The 19,678-nt window shown below is 41.8% G+C and overlaps 1 protein-coding gene across 8 annotated transcripts in view; it reads left to right on the top strand.

Annotated features, from left to right (window-relative positions):
* Positions 1-19,678, top strand: part of PLEKHM3 (pleckstrin homology domain containing M3) — a 199,744-nt gene that overhangs the window by 172,628 nt on the left and 7,438 nt on the right. For 2 of the 8 annotated variants that reach the window (XM_019838549.3, XR_006583506.1), the window contains one exon: positions 45-756. The exons of the other annotated variants lie outside the window; for them this stretch is intronic. In XM_019838549.3, coding sequence (XP_019694108.2) covers positions 45-114 — 70 coding nt within the window. In that variant the 3' untranslated portion in view covers positions 115-756. Of the gene's footprint in view, positions 1-44; positions 757-19,678 lie in introns of those variants that run through there. 8 annotated transcript variants of the gene reach the window in all.

Here is a 19,678-nt window from a genome sequence, read left to right as displayed (position 1 = left end):
GAGACTTGTTGGGTTGTTTTAACTCTGAGCATCTTTATCTTCAGAGTCTCCCCGTGTGATTCTGCATGGCAGCCAGAAGAAAGAATCACTCCTCTAAGAGGGCTGTGGCCATAGTCAGACGTGCCAGATTCTTACAGTCCGAACGACCACATTAACACGTCTGTGGACTCAGAGGGCCCTTCACCCAGCAGGAAGGAATATGTAGCTGTTTAGAATCTTCTGTTTCTCTCTTGGTCAGATGCAGTTCTCTAAGCTGCACAAATGTCTGAGAGCAAAGGAGCCCTTACCAGCCTACCTGGAATTTCAGGTTGATAATACTTCCCAGGACCCCGCTGAGCTCTCTCTAGTGGTGTCCAGTTTCCAGTGAAACGCTGGGAATGGTTTATGCAAGTCTGGGGTAAAAGACAAAAATAAACACCAATGAAATATTTATTAAAGGAAAACTTTAATCAGAAATTGAGTTGCAGATTTAAAACCTGTCCATAAAAATGTGCTGAATAAATGTGATAAATAAAAATAAATTTGAATAGTGGGGTAGATTTTAAAATTTAACTGAAATCTTCATGGATAAAGTTCTGTAATATCTGGGATTTGCTTCAAAATAATCTGATGGTGGGAGAGACGGAATAGATATAAATGAAAGAAATTGATAATTGTTAAAACTAGATGATAGGTACACGGGTTTATTACACTGTTCTGTGTATTTCTGAATATGTTTGAAATTTTCCACAATAAAACATTTTTAAAAATCTGTAAGTAAGGGGGCCTGGGGGCTCAGTCGGTTGTGCATCCGACTCTTGAGTTCAGCTCAGGTCATGACCCCATGCTTAGCTCGGAGCCTGCTTATGATTCTCTTTCTCTCTCTCTCTCTCTCTCTCCCTCCCTCCCTCCCTCTCCCTCTCTCTCTCCCTCTCCCTCTCTCTCCCTCTGCTCCTCTCCCCTACTCTCTCTCTCTAAAATAAAAAAGTAAAATCTATAAGTAAAAATCTTAGAAATGAAGTATTTAGTGAATTTGTCACCACATAGCCTTGACCATCTTGCTAAAGTCAACACCTCTGTGACCTCAGAAATATGCTTAATATCCCTTCAGATCCAAATATCATCTGAACAGCATAATTACAACTCAGTAAAAAACATTCTACAAGCATTACAACTATTCATTTTTTCAATAAATGACTTACTGAGCATACTGTGTTCGTGCATTGGGCTAGGCTCCGGGGCCACACGGTGAACATGGCATGTTCCTTGCTCACAAATAGTCCACAGTCCCTGGCAAGAGACATTGAGCCATCAGGCAGTTGGGTTGACGTGTGGGCGGAGCCCTGGTCTAGGGGGTGGACCTAGAGCTCCAAGAAGGGACATCGTCCAAAGCGGTCATGTACATTGTAGGTGAAAAAGCAGTTCCACAATTTCTAAAAATGTTAGCTCTGTGTTGAACTTTACCTGAAACACTGATTTATTCACGTCTGTATTAGAACATACTTGGTTTTAACATGCTTATTTGATTACGACCATATGTCAAACATGGGTCAACTCTTCATAGTTTCTTTTCCTTATTAAATTAATTGTTATGCAGGAGAAGGCTTCATGAATATGTAATTTAAAAATATAGCCCTAGCATTAATGTTTAGAACACCGTCTCTGACAGACATGGACAATGTGCTGGGGTTGTAGGAAATTGCACTAATATTTACTAGTGCTGGTGCCAGCAATTTACATATCTCGTCATTTAATTCTTATGCCAGTCCTCTGAGGGAATACTATTACCTCCATTTTAATAATGAGGAAACCTAGGTTCAGAGGAGCCAATTAACTTGGCCCAAGAGATAAGGCCAAAACTTGAACCCAAATATATCTGACTCTCAAATCCATGCTTTTTTCATTATACATCACTGTTTCTTCTGTACCTGTCGTCTTCAAACCATTTTTGCAGCGTACCCTCGAACAGAAATGTGAAGAAATTACGTCCCTCCGTCATTAAAGAAGTGTCCCCCCAAACGGTTATTCTGAATTCTCCCCATATTTGCCACCCTGAAAGTTTTTACACTTGGAGCAGTGAGCCAGCTAGATTAGGGCGGGGGAAAGACACGACTTTCTTTTGCAAAATGGTGGGGGGCTGTGGTGAAGGGGTGTGGGGAAAGAGCTTCCTTCCACCCCGTGCACAGCACTCGGCAGGTCAGGAGGCCCAGGGGCGCCTGCGGGAGCTGGAGATCTGCCTGACTCAAGCTGAGTGGGCAGACCCTCGCTTGCTGCACTGTCCTCCCCACTTCCACTCCATTCAGCCGATAATGCGGACAATTTCACACTGAGGTAGTCTTTCTTCTCCAACACAAATTACATACATACCTCTCTCTAGTTTAAATAGGAAAACACTCAGACCCAAACTGCAAGATTTTAAATACAATAGGGAGATCCAGAATCACAGAATTTAAGCTTAATCCAGTATTTACCCTCCTAGAGGACTAAACGGAAAGCACAGCTTTAGGAGAGAGAAACATTCTGTTAAAACAGCAATAAAATTCCACATCCTAAAGACAGAGAAATGACAAAAAAACGTACCCTCCTTGATTGAGAATAAGAAATAAAACTCTAACTTCAGAATTACAAATCAGAAGGTTAGACTGATACCTCTCTAAGACTTGAAGGGAAAACAGTGACTATGAAAGCAAAGAAGTTGCATATATCCACAAAATGACCCTGGACTTAGATTTTTTAAAAGAAAAAAAACAATCCTCAAATTGCCTCCTATGCCGCTTTCTTTCTGACATCTCTACATACCACTAATCTTCCCTTGTTATTAAAGACATAATGCTGCTAAAGAGACCATCCTGCCTCACACATTTGTGTGTGAAGATGCCATTCCTGAATCTTGAAATGCTTCCAGATCACAAGTACATAAATACTTCATCTTAAGAACACTCAGCATGCATTTTAACATGGGACTTACAAGATATACCAGCTATCATAAATCAGTTCCATCCTTTCTGTCTGATCCATTTGCCTTTGTTAATTTTTTCATGTGACATACAAATCATCCCCACAAGTTTTCCAATATGGAAAACATTGCACTTCTAGACTTTATGACCCTATACCATTTGGGGCTGTATCTAGATGTGGGTATACTATCAGAAGATTCTACTTAACACTGAATTTGGTGTATCCCATATAGTAGGCATTCCATAAATACTTATTGTTTGGTTCAGCTCTCCCCAACATATCATGTGCACTCATTAAGAACACTGACAAAGCTTTTTAAGTAAACTGATTCAGAAAGTTTAAAATATTTGCTCTATGTGAAGTAGAGAATAGATTCTTTATGATCTCACATGTTAAACCTGAAAAAACCAAACTTACAGAGAACAGAGTGGTGGTTGCCAGAGGCAGGGGTGAAGGTGGTCAAAAGGTAAAAATTTCCGGTTATAAGATTAATAAGTTCTGGGGATATAATGTACCACATGGGGACTAAAGATAACAATACCATATCATATATTTGAAAGTTACCAAGAGAGGAGTAGATCCTAAAAGTTCTCATCACAAGAAAAAAGTTTTGTACCTATACCAGTTGATGGATGTTAACTAAACATTGTGGTAATCATTTCACAACCTATATACATATCAAATCATCATGTTGTACGCCTGAAACTAATACAATGTTATATGTCAGTTATGTCTCAATAAAACTGGGGGTGATGGAATACTTGGATAAATAGAGGAGCATAGTAAAAGTCTGAATAACACTACTTTTACGTAAGCTTTGTCTGTAAGGTTGAAGCAACCGACCTATTTGAGGTATTTCTGTGGTGTGAGCATCGGCCTGCCCAACATTCATTTCTCCAAGGAAGGCATTCGAGGTGTTCTTCCTGGAGGGGGCTGGGGGGCTCCAGTGGCTCAGTGGTGACTCTTCTAAAAGCAGTCCATGTTTTTTGAAGCACTGCGGTTTGGAGAGCAGATTGAGCATAACTTGCCAGCTTTTCTTTTGCTGATCACTCCCTCCTCTCCTCCAAGAATGACGATTGCACTGAGGACCTTGAACTTATCAACACCAAACTCTTACCGGTTAAGTCAACATATTTTGACACCATGTTCAATTTGCACACATTTCAGGAACATTTCCTACATCTGTCTATTGAGAATGAACACTGGCCTCATAGAAGAGTCCATAGCAAGTGAGTTTCTAACATGGCCTCTCCTCTTTTTCATTTTAAAAATTTATTTCTTTAGGTTAACTTATAGAAAAAGAAGGCCTGGGCACCGGGGTGGCTCAGTTGGTTAAGCATCCAACTCTTGGTTTCAGCTCAGGTCATGATCTCTTGGTTTGTGAGTTCGAGCCCCAGGATGGGCTACTCACTGATAGCACAGAGCCTGCTTGGGATTCTCTCTCTCTCCCTCTTTCTCTGCCCCTCCCCCACTTGTGTGTGTGTTCATGCTCGCTCTCTCTCTCTCTCTCTCTCTCTCTCAAAATAAATAAGCTTTAAACAAAGAAAAAGAAAAAGGCAGCCTCCCAAAGAACTCAGTCCAAGCCCCATTGCTCTCATCCATCTGGCCAAATTTCAGAAAGGTCCAGCTTGTACTGAAGAACATGCAGACTCCTCCCAACACTCTTGACCTTGTGAATTGGTCTTTGTCACCTTACATTGCATGGCAATCCACACCACCCTGCCCCTGAGGACCTCAACTTGTTGGGGAGTGGACTTCGGTCTTTGCCGTGGCACTTTTCTGCCCTTCCTGAAGCTTCATGAACACACTAAGTTTCCAATAGCTAATTGTAGTCAAACCTCATAAAGGTTTGTTTAAAAGAGAGAAAGCAACTGCTGTATTATAAAGGATAGAATTACGTCTTCCATAGAAGATGCTGAGATGTGCGGTTTTCCTCGGCACAACTTGAGCAGTCCATCAGGGGCTGTGTTTTCTGTGCCCGGGTTCCCTTTGATTTGTCCCTGGAGGATAAACGTGGAGACGGCCTTCCTGAAAGTTGTCGCTTACTTCGGTGCCTAGAAAATCACCAAACCCCAGATTCGCCAGCAGCCTTACAAAGGCTCTTACATTTTTCTGGGAGCCAGTTCTAGTTTGTCATTTTCTGAAAGAGAGGTTCATGTTTAGGCAGGAATTTTTTGGTGGGGGTTGGGGACTAGAACACACTCCAAGGTAGAAGGAGAGGGAAGGGCCGCCCAGAAGCCGGTCTTTCCTTGTGGCGTCCTATTTGTTCAGCCTTCGTTTTTGTCAGTCCTTGCACAAACAGACTGAATACCTGGATTATTCCCTCATCTGGACTCAAATACTCATACATTACATACCCTTTCTCACTAATCAGCCTGACACATTCCTTTGTTGGTAAATGGTTCCAAAACAAACACTGTCAGTGTACCTAATTAGCAGGTTTGCGGGCTGTGCTCACAGTCCTGTTACATCCTGTTCAACAATAGAGAACAACAGCCCTGGCGAGGTAGGGCTTACAGGGAGGGAACCGCTCCCCCCAACGCATATACACTTTTTTAATGATATTTCCTTTCTGTGGCTTTTCTTGGGAAGCAGCCACTTGGTGAGTACTGTGATGAGGTGTGGGATTCTTGCAACAGCTAGAGGAAGTTTGGACTCCTCTTCGTCGGCACCTTTGCTTAGGAGCCATTAGTTTCCATCTGCTTATTGTTCTTCTCTCTGGTACTGGAGAGGAGCGCAGTGAGGAACTTTCTCCACGTCCTCTAACACTGACGAGAGAGGACAAGATCCCTGCCTGTGTTCTAGAATCATAAATGAACAGAGATGGAAAGGACTGTGGAGAACATCTGGATATTTTAGGGGTAGAAAATCTGAAGCCCAGGGAGCTCGCAGGTTTTATGAGGGGCAGAAGCCAAGGAGCAACTTACCAAGATGGAATTCTGCTCTGCGGCCACATGACTGCCAGCTCTTAAATGTATTTATTGTATCAATGAAGGTTTTCCTTGATTAAAAAAACAAAACAAAAACAAAACAAAAAAATAAATTAAAAAAACCTTGAACGCAATGCTAGTTTTTTTTTGGCTCTTAAACTTCGGTCAAAGAGTAACTTGGCAAATAACATCTCACCTTGGCCTGGTGGCTCCTATATTCACATGTCAAAATGTTTCAGAATGTCTGCTAACACAGACGAGACTTTTGTGAAACGCTCAGGGCTGACCTGACCCTGTATGCCATTAAGCCACTTTATAAATACAGTGCACTTATAAACACAGCCCTCGCTGGTGCGGCTGCCATTGTATTTTGAAACCATTTGGTCACTTGAATAGATGGCTGTCATCTCTACCTCGACGCATTTCTTACCAAGCTTCTCGTTAGGTGTCTGGTTAATACTGTGTTGTCATCTTATCTCTAAGCATTTCAGACAACTCAATTTTTTGTTGATTGGAGGGAGTAAAGTTCAGCATTGTTTAATTCACGTTGTAACTTTCTGACTATAAAACTGATACGCATTACAAAACATTTGAAAAGTACACAAAAGTATAAAGAGGAAAATTCTCCATACATATGTCTGTATGTTTACTTTTTAATAAAATATGTATATATATATGGTTTTATTATTTTACTTTTTAATTTTTTTATGTTTATTTTTGACAGAGAGAGACAGATAGCAAATGGGGGAGGGCCAGAGAGATGGAGACACAGAATCCAAAGCGGGCTCCACACTCTGAGCTGTCAGCACAGAGCCTGACACAGGGCTTGAACTCGTGAAACGCAAGATCATTACCTGAGCCAGAGTCAGAGGCTTAACCGACTGAACTACCCAGGCACCCTTAGAATATATGGTTTTATACCCAGCTTTTTATCACATTATATCAGAACCAAGAAAATAGTTTATCTATAAACTTTTATTGGTGGCTACTTTAACAGGAAAAAAAAAAATAATTGGTTCTAAAATCATTAAGATCCATTTAAAAAGTAGAGGCAGACTAATCCACAGAAAAATCACTGGAGTAGAAATACAGAAGTCTAGATGTCATCCCTAACTTGGCCACTAATTTGCTGTGTGACCTTTGACAAGCCACCTCCCACCTCCAGATTTACCTACGAGGTATATGGCATTGTTTTAACCCCGTATTGACAAAGAAGTTAGAACTTTATTTCATTCTGCTCCTTTGCTTAGCATTTGCAGTAGTCTGTTTAATAGTTTGTCACAATGTTTTCAGTGAAGTTGACTATTTTTGATACAATTTACCCAAAGGGATTAAGATATAAATTCAAATTGTGATTCAGTCCACCATTTTGAAATAATGTCAGCTCCATGAGGAAATGGACTTTCCTATTTTGCTCACTGCTCAGTTTTCTGCATCTAGAACAGCATGTAGCAAATGCTCAATGAATAATCCACAAATAAAGAGTTTGCTTTACTTTTAGTTTTTCAAATCTGTGCTTTTTCACATACTTTATTTTATTTTAAATAACCTTTAAACTAATTTCAAGGAAATTGTCTACTTAAATGTAGACATTGCCAAGATATATGACTTTATTGAGTGATAGCTAGCATTCTCTCATATGTTAGGAATAGATATAGTTTTCTGGCCCAGTGAAAACTTTCATGTCAAAAACTTGAGTTTTGCTAAACTACTCAGTTTAATTTTCAAAACATGTTTTCAGTCATGTTTCAGTGTGTTTTTTCCTTCCCAATGGGACTGTAAATAAGTAACCTGAATACACAATAGGAAAGAGAGGAGTGTTTACCTTTCCATACAAAAAATGTTGATTCTTCAGCCTGAGCAGTATGTTCTGAAATGAACTGTCTTATGCTTTAGAATTACAAAAAGGTACAATAGAACCTGATTTCATCAGCATATGTTTTTGATATTTTGAGACTTTTCTTGCCTCACTAATTATGGGAATACAGATAGCAAGATGTTATAAACGCTATCTTTTAAAAATCCTTTTTTGTTTTTATTTTAGCGTCTAACGTATACTATCACCTTTGTTATAAACCCCTTCAGTAGTCTGAATATTAAACCACTCAGTGGTGCATCAGGAAACATCCTCATTTGCTGTCTGTAGCTATCATTAATAATCATCTGTTCAGTTCCTAATGCTTCCAGAACACTTAGAGTAGAGATAAAGACAGTCTATAGATAGATGTTCATTCTCTACAGAGGTCGCCGCTTGGACTGAATTAGATCTATAAAGCATAGGACTTGGTATAGAGTCAGAGGAGCTTAGCAGTTATCTGCCCGTCACTCCCGCCCCCTGATACACGCACCTTTCCTACCCCACCTTCCCCAGGGAGGATGGCATCCCCGCCCAACACCACACCCACAGCTAGTAGGAGATGCAGGCCATTGAATTCCAGTATAGTCCCCTTTTTGCCTCTCCTTGTCACAGCACCATCCTGAAATCTGAGGGAATGCACAAGCTGTCCAGAGGAGGGCAAAAGATTATATCACCTACCCTTAACTAGTCTCACTTCTGGTGATAGTTGGTGTTAGGGTGGCCGGGGAGAGGTTCTCAACAAAAGTATAATGGGAAGGATCTTATAAATTTTTGATGAGAAAACAAGATCGCGTTAAAAAAGTAGTAATTCATGTGAAAAACAGAAATGTGGGAATTTCCTTTTATAGAACTGGTAACATAACAGACTAATTTCAAGTCCTGAGCGAGTGGCTGATTCAAAACCTGCATTGGAAACATTGGAAGCCACTCACCGGAGCTGACTGGACTTCAACTGAAAGATCTAGTTTGGCCTCGAGAGGTGGGAAGCTGAAGCATGTTAAAGCTGTTCTCTGAGAGAAGAGTTAGCACTTTTTTTCTAGAAAGAATCCTTGATGGTGGAGAGAAAGGCAATTTAAATTAAAAGACTTAGCTGGAAAGCAGGTTCCATCAACGATTTGAAAGAAAAATGTCAGAATTGAGAATGAAAAGAGATAAGCAAATTTTCCGTGGGGGCAGGATGGCCAGGTGGGGTGGAATAGGCGCTAGTGAGGCCTGAAGGAACATCAGGGGGAACATGGTTTTCATACAGTGCTTCAAAGAGGCACCAGCCAAGGGACTTGGGGACAGCAATCACATGAATGTCAAAGCAGCAAGCAAGATGACTTTTCCCTTCCTCCAGCTTCCCTGAGAATGTAGTTAAGGTACACTGTTTAAAAGAGAGAGTCCTAATCAGGGGAACCTTAATATTTAGAGAGTACCTAAAAGCAAGCAGTACTTAAACCCTTCTCCACACCTAAACACACCCAAAATTTTCATACTTCCATTGTTCTCCCTGAGGGGTCTAGAGAGCTTGCCCAGGCCACCACTCAGAAAACTGAAAGAGAAAAAGGCTTATTAGTTAGCACAGCACTTTACTAACCAGACCTAAGCGAAAGGCTCCCATTGGCTTCCCCCAGTGACTGTATTATTGCCTTTGAAAGTTTCCTTTACCGATACACTAGCCTGTAGCCTTCTCTACCCTATTCCTGTCTTACGAATATACATGTTGAAAGACAAAATTTTCAATGACTTCGAGGTGTCTTACATGTCTGTTTATTGCTTGCATACTTAGCATAACTACTTCTATTAGTGTGATTATCAGTTCTATTCAGCCTTTCCTAATACGCAGAGTAAAAACAAAAGTTCTGAATAACGTGCTCACTGAATGAAAGAGACTGCTAAAACATGCGTTCTTATTCACACCTTCCCGTGTTCAATGATAATGTATACCATGTTTTAAGCATTTTTGCAATATTTTTCCAAGATAATACATCCTCTGTTCATGCAAAGTAGGATACTTTGGGGCGCCTGAGTAGCTCGGTCGGTTAAGCCTCTGACTTCAGCTCAGTTCAGGATCTCATGGTTCATGGGTTTGAGCCCCACATTGGGCTCTGTGCTGACAGCTCAGAGCCTGGAGCCTGCTTCGGATTCTGTGTCCCCTCTCTCTCTGCCCCGCCCCCACTCGTGCTCTGTCTCTCTCTCAAATATAAAAATTAAAAAAATTTTTTTAAAGTAGGATAATTTTAATTACTAAAAGTGTACACATTACTAAACAGTTGTATTGTTTCCTGATTTTATAAACATGTAAACAATAAGTCTATTAGTTTAACTTATCAAATTTACATAATACTTTTACTACTATATAAAGATGAAAGAAAATCCGAGATATTCAAAAAGTCAAATATCTAAAGCCAGGATTAGTCCTTGACTAAGATGTTTACACAGGTGCATTTCATTTTAGATAAACCTCATAAATTATACTATAAATTTGTAAATTAGTTGATTGTATACATTTCAAAAAAATTTTTTATTTAACATTAAGATGAGCAGCTGTAAACTTTCCTAATATATTCAGTATAGAATTTGACCTCTAAAGTTGTTTACATGAAGGGAGACTGTTTTCGCTAGATATAAAAATGTATTATAAAATATACAGTACAGTGCTGGCATAGGAACAGACAGATCAATGGAACATGATTTCAGAACGTATGCAAATAGACCCAAGTAATATGGGAATTTAGTACATGATAAAGATGCACAGCAAATGAGCAAAACAAAAGATGGAACTTTCCATACAAGAAACTGGGAACTAGACAGCCATTTGGAGAAAGAAAAGGAATGCTGGATTTGATCATACTCTTTACATCAAGATAAATTCCAGATGGATCAAATATTTTAATGTAAAAATAAAACCCGTAAAGTACTAGAAGAAAATATAGGTGAGTATTTTTGTAATCTTAAGTGTGGAAGGTCTTTCTAAGCTTGACACAAACCCAGAAGCCCTGGAAGCAATATGCTTTTAAATATATTTTTAAAAAGTTAGGACCCCTGGGTGGCTCAATTGGTTAGGCATCTGACACACGATTTGGGCTCAGGTCATGATCTTGGTTTTGTGAGTTCCAGCCCTGCATCAGGCTCTGCGCTGTCAGATTCTCCCCCTCTCTCTGCCCCTCCCTTGCTCATGCTCTCTCTCAAAAATAAATAATAAATAAACTTTAAAAAAATAAATAAGTATATTTTTTAAAAGTTAAATGCTTAAAGTTCTCTAAAGACAAATGTAAACAGGAAACCGGGAGAAATATCTTCAACACATTTAACAAAGTGTTCATTAATTTCCTGAATATAAAAAATCTTTAAAACGCAGTAAGTAAAAGTCATTAGACAATGGGCAAAGGACAGGAACTAATTTACTGAAAAAATATGCAAATGGCCAATATCTGAACAGCTTAGTGTCACTTCCAATTAAAGAAAATAAAATGAGGTTCTTACCTATCAGCTATGAGAAAGTATTAATAGATATGAAATGTAAGGCCCAATATAAAAACATTAATACCACTTTTTATTTTCATTTTGCAAAGTCCGTATATTTGTTCTAAATATTTACAACAGTCCTGTCTAACATATTAGACAGCCCTGCTGCCTTTGGAAACAGTTGGCCTAAAGCAGCAGTTCTCAAACTTTTATATTCATCAGAATACTCTGGAGGGCTTGTTAAAACACAGATTGCCAGGTCCCACCCTAGAATTTATGATTCAGTAACTCTGGAGTGGCACCCAATAATTTGCATTTCTAACAAATTATCTGGTGATGCTGGTTTGGCTGGTCCAGGGACCACACTTTGAAAACCACTGGCCTAGAACGAACACATCGAGTATTAGAAAATTATGTGATATCATCTTGTTAAGAGAATTGTACTGGTAAGAGGAGGCAAATTAGGGGAAGTCTAAAGTAATGACATAAAACTGCGTCTTTCACCTGAATGTCTTTCTCCTTCTAAGTTTATATCACTAACCTATTCCCAAGCAAGCAGTCATCTTCATAAATCTAGATATGGTTTACCTTCTAAACTTTTTTGCATTTTTCTACTATATCCCTTCTTAAAAATGTCTTTTATTTTGGCCCCCTTAGGAATCTTAGTACTTTGAGGAACTGAAATGTAATATGAAATAGAAATAGAAATAAATAGACATAAATCCCGTTCAGAGTCTTAGATACATATTATCCTTATAAATTATTATTTATTTTAAAGAGGCTTACTTCAAAACCTTGACAGTTAAATTTTACACTTTTACATTAAAGAGGTAGACTGGGGACTCAATGGAAGCCCATATGTAAGCTAAGTTTTTCTGTTTTAAATCTACATTAGCCAAATATTATTATATTCACTGCCTTTGTCTTAGATGTAACAAGACATTTCTAAACATTTCTTGGGTTCTTAGGTGTGTTGAACTACTTTAGCAACTTTTATAGAAAGCCATTGCTCTTCTTTATGGTTCTCTAATGGCTACAATTATAATATATTCTATTTTCTGGAAATCAGAAAATTCTGAAATCTTCCTGCAGTTTCTTTACTTTCTCTAATATTAAATGAAATTCTCCTAAAGTAACCCCAAGAAGAGATGGACCTTTGTTTGTTAAGAACTATATTAACTGCCAGGTAAACCATTAAAAAAAAACCCTGAGGAGCACCTGGGTGGCTCAGTTGGTTGGGCATCCGACTTCAGCTCAGGTCATGATCTCACAGTCCGTGAGTTCGAGCCCCACGTCGGGCTCTGTGCTGACAGTTCAGAGCCTGGAGCCTGCATCGGATTCTGTGTCTCCCTCTGTCTCTGCTCCTCCCCTGCTCACGCTCTGTCTCTCTCTATCTCAAAAATAAATAAAAACATTAAAAAAATTAATAATAATAAAAAGAACCCTGAGAAGTGTCAGAAACACTAGTGTTTCTCTATCCCCAAGTAACTATTTCACTCAGGTCAAACCTATTAAGATTTCATACACGTACACAGAGTATGGCTGAGGTCTGTCACCATCCACAAATTAGCAAGAAGCATTTATTAAGCATTGGCACTAAAGATAATGTGATTTACTGTTCCCAATAGGATAGCAAAATTAACAAATGAATTAATTAACCCTTGTTTACATTCTATTTCAAAGCCAAGATTTTAAGTAAAGCTTTTGTCAAAGGTATTAACTGAGCTTGGTTTACAAACCCCAAGTGCAAGACTTGTGAAAGCCAAATGCTTTGTGGTCTGCAATCAGGGAAAAACTCTTCCTTAATTAACTCTGGGGATTAAAAGGTAAATAAAAAGATCTCTGCAGGCATACCAATTGTTCTTCCCATGATCTGAGTCTTAGCAGGTATTTGGGGGTGTGCTGAGTAATTGAAGGGACACGTGGCTGATAGCAGGGGAAGGAGAGCCAGATTTCATGTTAGAAGACTGGCGTCAAGTCCAGAGGTGATCACACGCTTACCCACCTGGGACCAGAGAAGCCACCACCTACTTTATTTTATTATCTCATTTCATTTTATCTATTTACTGACTGACTGGCCTATTACCCATGGGAAAACAAATAGTACCTGGCTCAGAATCATATTACAAGGATAATTTCTATAAAAACAGGGGCAAAAGGCCATACAGATGTTGCCTAATTTAAATGTCCAATATTGATCTGGCTGTATGTGCACTTACCATTCAGAACGATTGGAATAGCTTTACAAACTAGCACATACACACCTAATCTGCCAGACATCTGGCCAAAGAAGGTAGATCTTTTCCAGTCTCATACAATTCCAGTCAAACCATATGGATACCTTTTTGTCCCCATCTCCCTACCCCTAACCAACAGACACACGCACGCGCACGCATGCGCGCGCACACACACACACACACACACACACACACACATTGAATAATCCCAAATGTAGTCCATTTCTAGTTCTGCATGGAGCCACAACAGTTCTGTAAGCCAACATTTCCAGACCTTTTGCCCTCTTCCTCCCCATCCCACCAGCTTCCCCTGGAGTAGGGGAGAGAGGCATCTGGAGCGTGTGGATTTCTAGTAATCCTGGCTCAATGCTTCACTGGAAGTGGTGCTCCAGGCAGAGGCTGTGAAACTTGGACTGTCCCCAGCCATCAGCACTAACCATAACCTGTTTCTTATTGAAATTGCCTGTAACGTGTCTTTATTTTAATCCTCCTATTACCCCACAAAAGAAAGAATCTGTTAGACTGTTTAAATCCCGTTTAACTCATTTTACCTTAGAATGTTTGCTAACATGTTCTGTGTATTCTTCTAAACAGCACACATACATATGTACATACAGGGAGTACAAACCTAGCACATATGTATACATATGCAGACACACACCTTACGTGATTTTCCACTTAAGCAAATTATAAATGATTGGCTTATATTCATTTACTTACACAAGAACAGAAGAAAACACCAACCCCAAACATTAAAATAACCAGGCACCAATAACTACCTCCCTTAGCTAAGAGATTTAAATAATCATCTCGGTTTCTTGGAAAAACCAATAATAGCTAGTGGCTCTGTGGGGCGCCTTACATAGTAGCCATACAGCAAACCGCACTCGCATGCCTGATAACGTGCACTTATTTCGGCACCCCACCCTGTTCGTTGTGGGCTCGGCAGAGTGGAAATCAGCCAGAGCGCTGCCCCGCTCTGCAGGCCTGTCCTTTCACTTGTCAGAGATCCAGCCAAACTCAAGCCTGGATTTCAATCCTAATGAAATATCTGAGGTCATTGCCTGAGCCAAAAATAAAAATGCAGCAGGAGAAGAATCCGACATGGACAGAGCAGAAGCATTTCAGTGACCTCAACTTGGGGCAGGGGCCTTTAGCAGCTTCCCGTGGCCCGCCCGCACGCAGCTAGAATCTGGAAGACACAGACAGAGCCGTCGAGCCTGTCTCTAATTGGTCTCACATCATCAGCATTCCAGAACAGGAAACTATCTACAGCCAGGAATTCTTGCCTCTTTGCCATAATATTTGAGAAGCAAACCTTTTCCCCTGCACATATTTAATTCTGTTAGTTTGCAGCAGGTTAGCTTTCTTGGTTTTGATACTCGAATGAGAACACTGTGTCTGTGGCTATCAGATTTCCAGGGTATGAACCTCTCCCTCACTTGCCTAGGTCAGTAAGCTAATTTTTAGGCCAAAGACCATTCATAAAATGTATAGCATCTCATTCGATGATGCCTTTACTAAGACATAGAATGAGATCTGCTGGTGGAGCTATGCCCCTGCCTCCAGCCCTAGGAAGGGGACCAGTTTTCCAGGGCACACGTGGACAGTTAATGGCACTGCCCCGAGAGCTTCCAAAGAAGCCGAACTAGAGTTCCTTCCTCCTTATCGCACATCATATGGTATGTCCAATGCTCACTCACATGCATACAGTTCACTCCACTGTGGCTGTCCCAGAGGTCAAAATGCAAAAATACTTGCACATCGGATGAGAAATGACTGCCGCCTCTAGCCAGCCCCCACACCGCCCCCAAAATAAAAACCCCACCACACTGAACCATTCTGGCTTTTTCTTTGGGAGAGAGGGTGTTGATGACGGTTGGGAAAGTACTTAGAAAGGAATCCTTAATGTTTAATTGAAATGTTCTGAGATAGGGCGCCTGGGTGGCGCAGTCGGTTAAGCGTCCGACTTCAGCCAGGTCACGATCTCGCGGTCCGTGAGTTCGAGCCCCGCGTTGGGCTCTGGGCTGATGGCTCAGAGCCTGGAGCCTGTTTCCGATTCTGTGTCTCCCTCTCTCTCTGCCCCTCCCCCGTTCATGCTCTGTCTCTCTCTGTCCCAAAAATAAATAAACGTTGAAAAAAAAAATTGAAAAAAAAAAAATTTGAAATGTTCTGAGATAGAGGCAGAGTCAGCTCCTTTTGGCCAAACTCCTGAAAATCAGAGCTGTATGTACTCGTCTATAAGCTATTTCATGGTTTCATTTATCAATGCAAATAAATAAAATTCAAAGTAATGCTCTCACTTTTTTTTATTAAAAAAAAAAGCTTTCTTACGTTTGTTTTATTATTGAGAGACAAAGTGAGACAGAGCATGAGCATGGGAGGGGCAGACAGAGGAGGAGACACAGAATCCCAAGCAGACTCCAGGCTCTGAGCTGTCAGCACAGAGTCCGACGCGGGGCTCAAACCCACCAACTGTGAGATCATGACCTGAGCCGAAGTCAGACTCCCAACCGACTGAGCCACCCAGGCGCCCCGGAATACTCTTCCCTTTAAGGATCCTCTCATTCAGTCCCAGCTTGTCAGTTTGAGATTTTCCAAGGAGTGGCCAGCAAGGCTGTATTCCCACTCATCCATCCACAGACCTTGGGGCAAGAAAGTGTGGAAAGAGAAAGATAAAAGCCAGAGAGGCCTTTACCCCTCCTGCACAAAATCTGCAAGTTGGAAGGAACCTTAGATAATCCAGCCTCCCCTTTAACTTCCATGGAGAGCGAGAGGTTCAGGGATGAAGTAACTTACCCAAGATCCCAATGACCATGGGGCCAACCTGGGCCAGGAAGTCCGGGCTCCTCATTCTAGCTGAGCCCTCCTCTCTTCAGTAAGTGGCCTCGTTAATATTTTCTGGTCTCTCTTTTCATTGTAGAAGTTGCTGAAACGTAACTGCTTCACAGTTACACAAAAGCAGTTTCTTTTGTGGGGCCAATGCAGAAGTGTTCAGTTTAGATTTGCTAGATGGCCTACATAGGGCATGAAGAAGCAGAGAACACCACAGAGAAACAGCCCAGATGTTCTTGGCACAGAGCAAATAAATACAACTGAGGGCCAACCCACCAAGGTGGCTTTTGGGGAAGACTAAAAAAATCAGAGTGAGTAGATAGAAAGTTAAGGGTTACTAAGCAGTACAGAGAATTGTGTCATGGGTATTAACTTCTTAAATGCTGTTCTGAATTAATTTTTAAAACCATGGGATGGTTAATGCTAGTGAATTTCAGCTCTGTTAACCAAATGATGTATTAAAAATATATATATTTGTGAAAACGAAATGAATAAGTAACACTATGCTGGACCTTACTGGTTGGTGTGAGTATAAGCCACTGGTTGGCACTTGCATGGGGAGGGTACAGTTTAAGCATCCCCTGGATACTCCCTCTATGATGCCTTCTCCAGATGAACTAGGTCAATGGTTCGCAGCTGGGATGAGCTCCCTGCCCCTCCCAGGGGACATTTGGACTTCGGGCAGCATCTAGAGACACTGTCAGTTGTCACAACTTGGGGAGAGGGATTGCTACCAGCATCCGGTGGGTTGAGGCCAGGGATGCTGTTGAGCACCGTGCGGTGCACTGGGCAGCCCCCTTCAACAACAAACAGCTGTCTGGCCCCAAATGTCAATAGTGCCGAGGTTGAGATCCCTGGATTCAGGGAAGCAGTGGACATTTTCAGGAAAAACCCACTGGATGGCTTTGGTCAATAGCAACTATGTCTCCCTGGGGTTGCATTCCCTGTGACGCTGGAAAGGAGGACATAGGTCTTTGTTCTCCGTGATGTACAGCAACAACCAGAAAGCCATGAAGCTGCTGATTGCTGGGAGCAGGTAACTCAGAAATGACGATGAAACTGGCCGGCTTTCATTTGGTTTGTCACTCAGGGACACGGAAGGATGGGTCTGTTTCATTATCTGCTGCAATTTTGCACACGGATGATTACATTGATAGATTTACCTTATGTGCAAGATGTGTTCCTGAGAAGTTGTCTGTTAAGTCATATTTGAAATACAGTCAGGAAATTCAGGAAACACCAAGGAGTCAGTGAATTCTTTTAAAGTGAAAGGTCCTTTTAAATAAAGTGCTGTTCTCAAAGAGGAGCAAGCCTATATATTGCGTTGTTTAATGTAAATATTTCTCCTGCACATTTTTCTTATAGAGCTCCATAACTTTTACGTAAGAAACTGTTTCTCTTCCTCCTTCCTTTTCCTGACCTTATTCTTTTCACTTAAAAGCAAATCAGGGGGAAAGTTAACAATAGGCTGTCTGAATTTGGGAAGGTCATTGACCAGTCTGTCCATTATACTGTTCCAAAGATGACTGCTGGGTTACAAATGGTTAGAAAATAGGACTTGGTTACATTCTGAAATCGTTAATTTTTTATCTCAGACTTTTTTTCAGTTACTGACCTTTGGCTGGAAAGAGCAGGTGTACTCAGCCCCTCCATCACCCCATGGGTGTCTGCTGCACCGGAAATACCCAATAAGACTCACCCCTCCTCACTTAAGTGGGGTGTGGGGGTGCCGGTATCAGCAGAGATAAGGGGGTGGTACTGAAGGAACCCAGCGGTTTTCCCCTTATCAATCACTGCCCTAGGGCAACATCCCTAGGTGTATAAATCACTAACTCAGCAGGGCAAAGGGGGCAGGAAGGAGGAAATTTATTTGATAAGGCTACCATTAGTGTCACTTCAGTGATAGGAGGGTATGGACGTGTGACCCAGTGAGGACAAAGACACTGCCACTGGGGAAGAGCTGACCCAGACAAGAGGCACTAGGAGACCTGGGTCCAACCTTCATCCCACTGGAAAGAGGGTGGAGCCAAGGGCAGGGAGATGCTAGAGATGCTTCTACCGGGTCGACCGTCCTGACCAGTGTGGCTCCAGCGTCAAGAAAGCAGGTCCTAGAGTCACCACGAAGGGTGGTGTCACACTCACCTGCTCTTTAGAGCACTTGCCATTGGAATATCCTTCCGTATACATTCACCCATTTCTGTTCCACAGAACTCCTTGAGGAAGGAAAATGAGGACACCAGAGCAGTGACTTGCCCAAGATCGCTCAAAGAAAAGGTTGTGATTTGAGCACAAGTCTTCTGATTGGAAGCCTTGCATCTCCCTCTAGGATGGCACATTCCCCCCACTCAGATGACGAGGCCTCGGTATGAGCTGTGGCCGGGCTGTCAGGAGTCCTGGATTCTAGTCTCAACTCTGTCTTTAACTCACTGTGTCCTCATGAGACAATCACTAGCCCTCTTAGAATCTCGGTTTTCTTATCTATGGCATGAGGGGGTTGATCAAGATGTCCTCACGTCACCGCGGGTGTTGTAGGTGTGGTCAGATTGAAATGAAGACTCTCAGGAAGGCAGCAGCAGCAGTCTGGGCTGTATTATTGAGCACCTACCACATGCCAGGAACTGTGCTAAATGCTTTATTACCTCATTTCAGCTTCACAACACTTCTATGAGGTGCATGTTAATGGAAACTCTACTTAGCAGATAAGGAAACCGAAGTTCAGAGAGGTGAAGTGACTTGCTCAAGGTCATTGTCTTAGTCGGCTCAGGCTGTCATACAAAATACCACAGACTGGCTGGCTTAAACAACAGATATGTATTTCTCACAGTTCTGGGAGCCTGGAGTCCCAGATCCAGATCCAGCAGGGCGTGGTTTCCAATGAGAGCTCCCTTCCTGGCTCACAGATGGCCACCTTCTTGCTGCCTTCCTCACACGGCCTTTCCTCTGGGTCCACACAGTGGGGGAGAAAGAGAGAGAGCTCTCTGGCGTCTCTTCTTACAAGGACACGAGTCCTATCAGATTAGGGCCCACCCTTATGACCTCATGTAACCTTGATTTCTTCCTGAAGACGCTATCTCCAAATGTGGTGACGCTGCGGGTTAGAGCTTCATCATAGGAATTCGGTCAGGGCGGTGGCAGGGAGGAGGTGCTGCACAATTCAGTCCATACAGCCGGAAAGTGATGTGAAGGTGGAATCTGAGGTCAAGCCATGTCACCCCTAGCCACCCCTGTGTTTTACTTGCCCAGAGAGCTGAGCTCGGGCAGAGACTGCCGCTACCGAGAGGTCCTGTCTTTTGGTCTCTGAGCAGCAGAGGAGTCTCCTGGGTACGAGGGTGGATGGGTGGGTCCTTTCACCAAACTTTCTCAATCTGGACTGGTCCTGGGGCTAAGTCAGAGGCAGGCTAGGAAAGGGGGCCCCAAAGACCATCCTATGC

The sequence above is a fragment of the Felis catus genome, chromosome C1 (genome assembly GCF_018350175.1).
Source record: "Felis catus isolate Fca126 chromosome C1, F.catus_Fca126_mat1.0, whole genome shotgun sequence".
In the NCBI taxonomy this organism is placed as follows: domain Eukaryota; kingdom Metazoa; phylum Chordata; class Mammalia; order Carnivora; family Felidae; genus Felis; species Felis catus.
The sequence above is the reverse complement of the archived record's forward strand: the minus strand, read 5'-3'. Positions and strand labels throughout refer to the sequence as shown.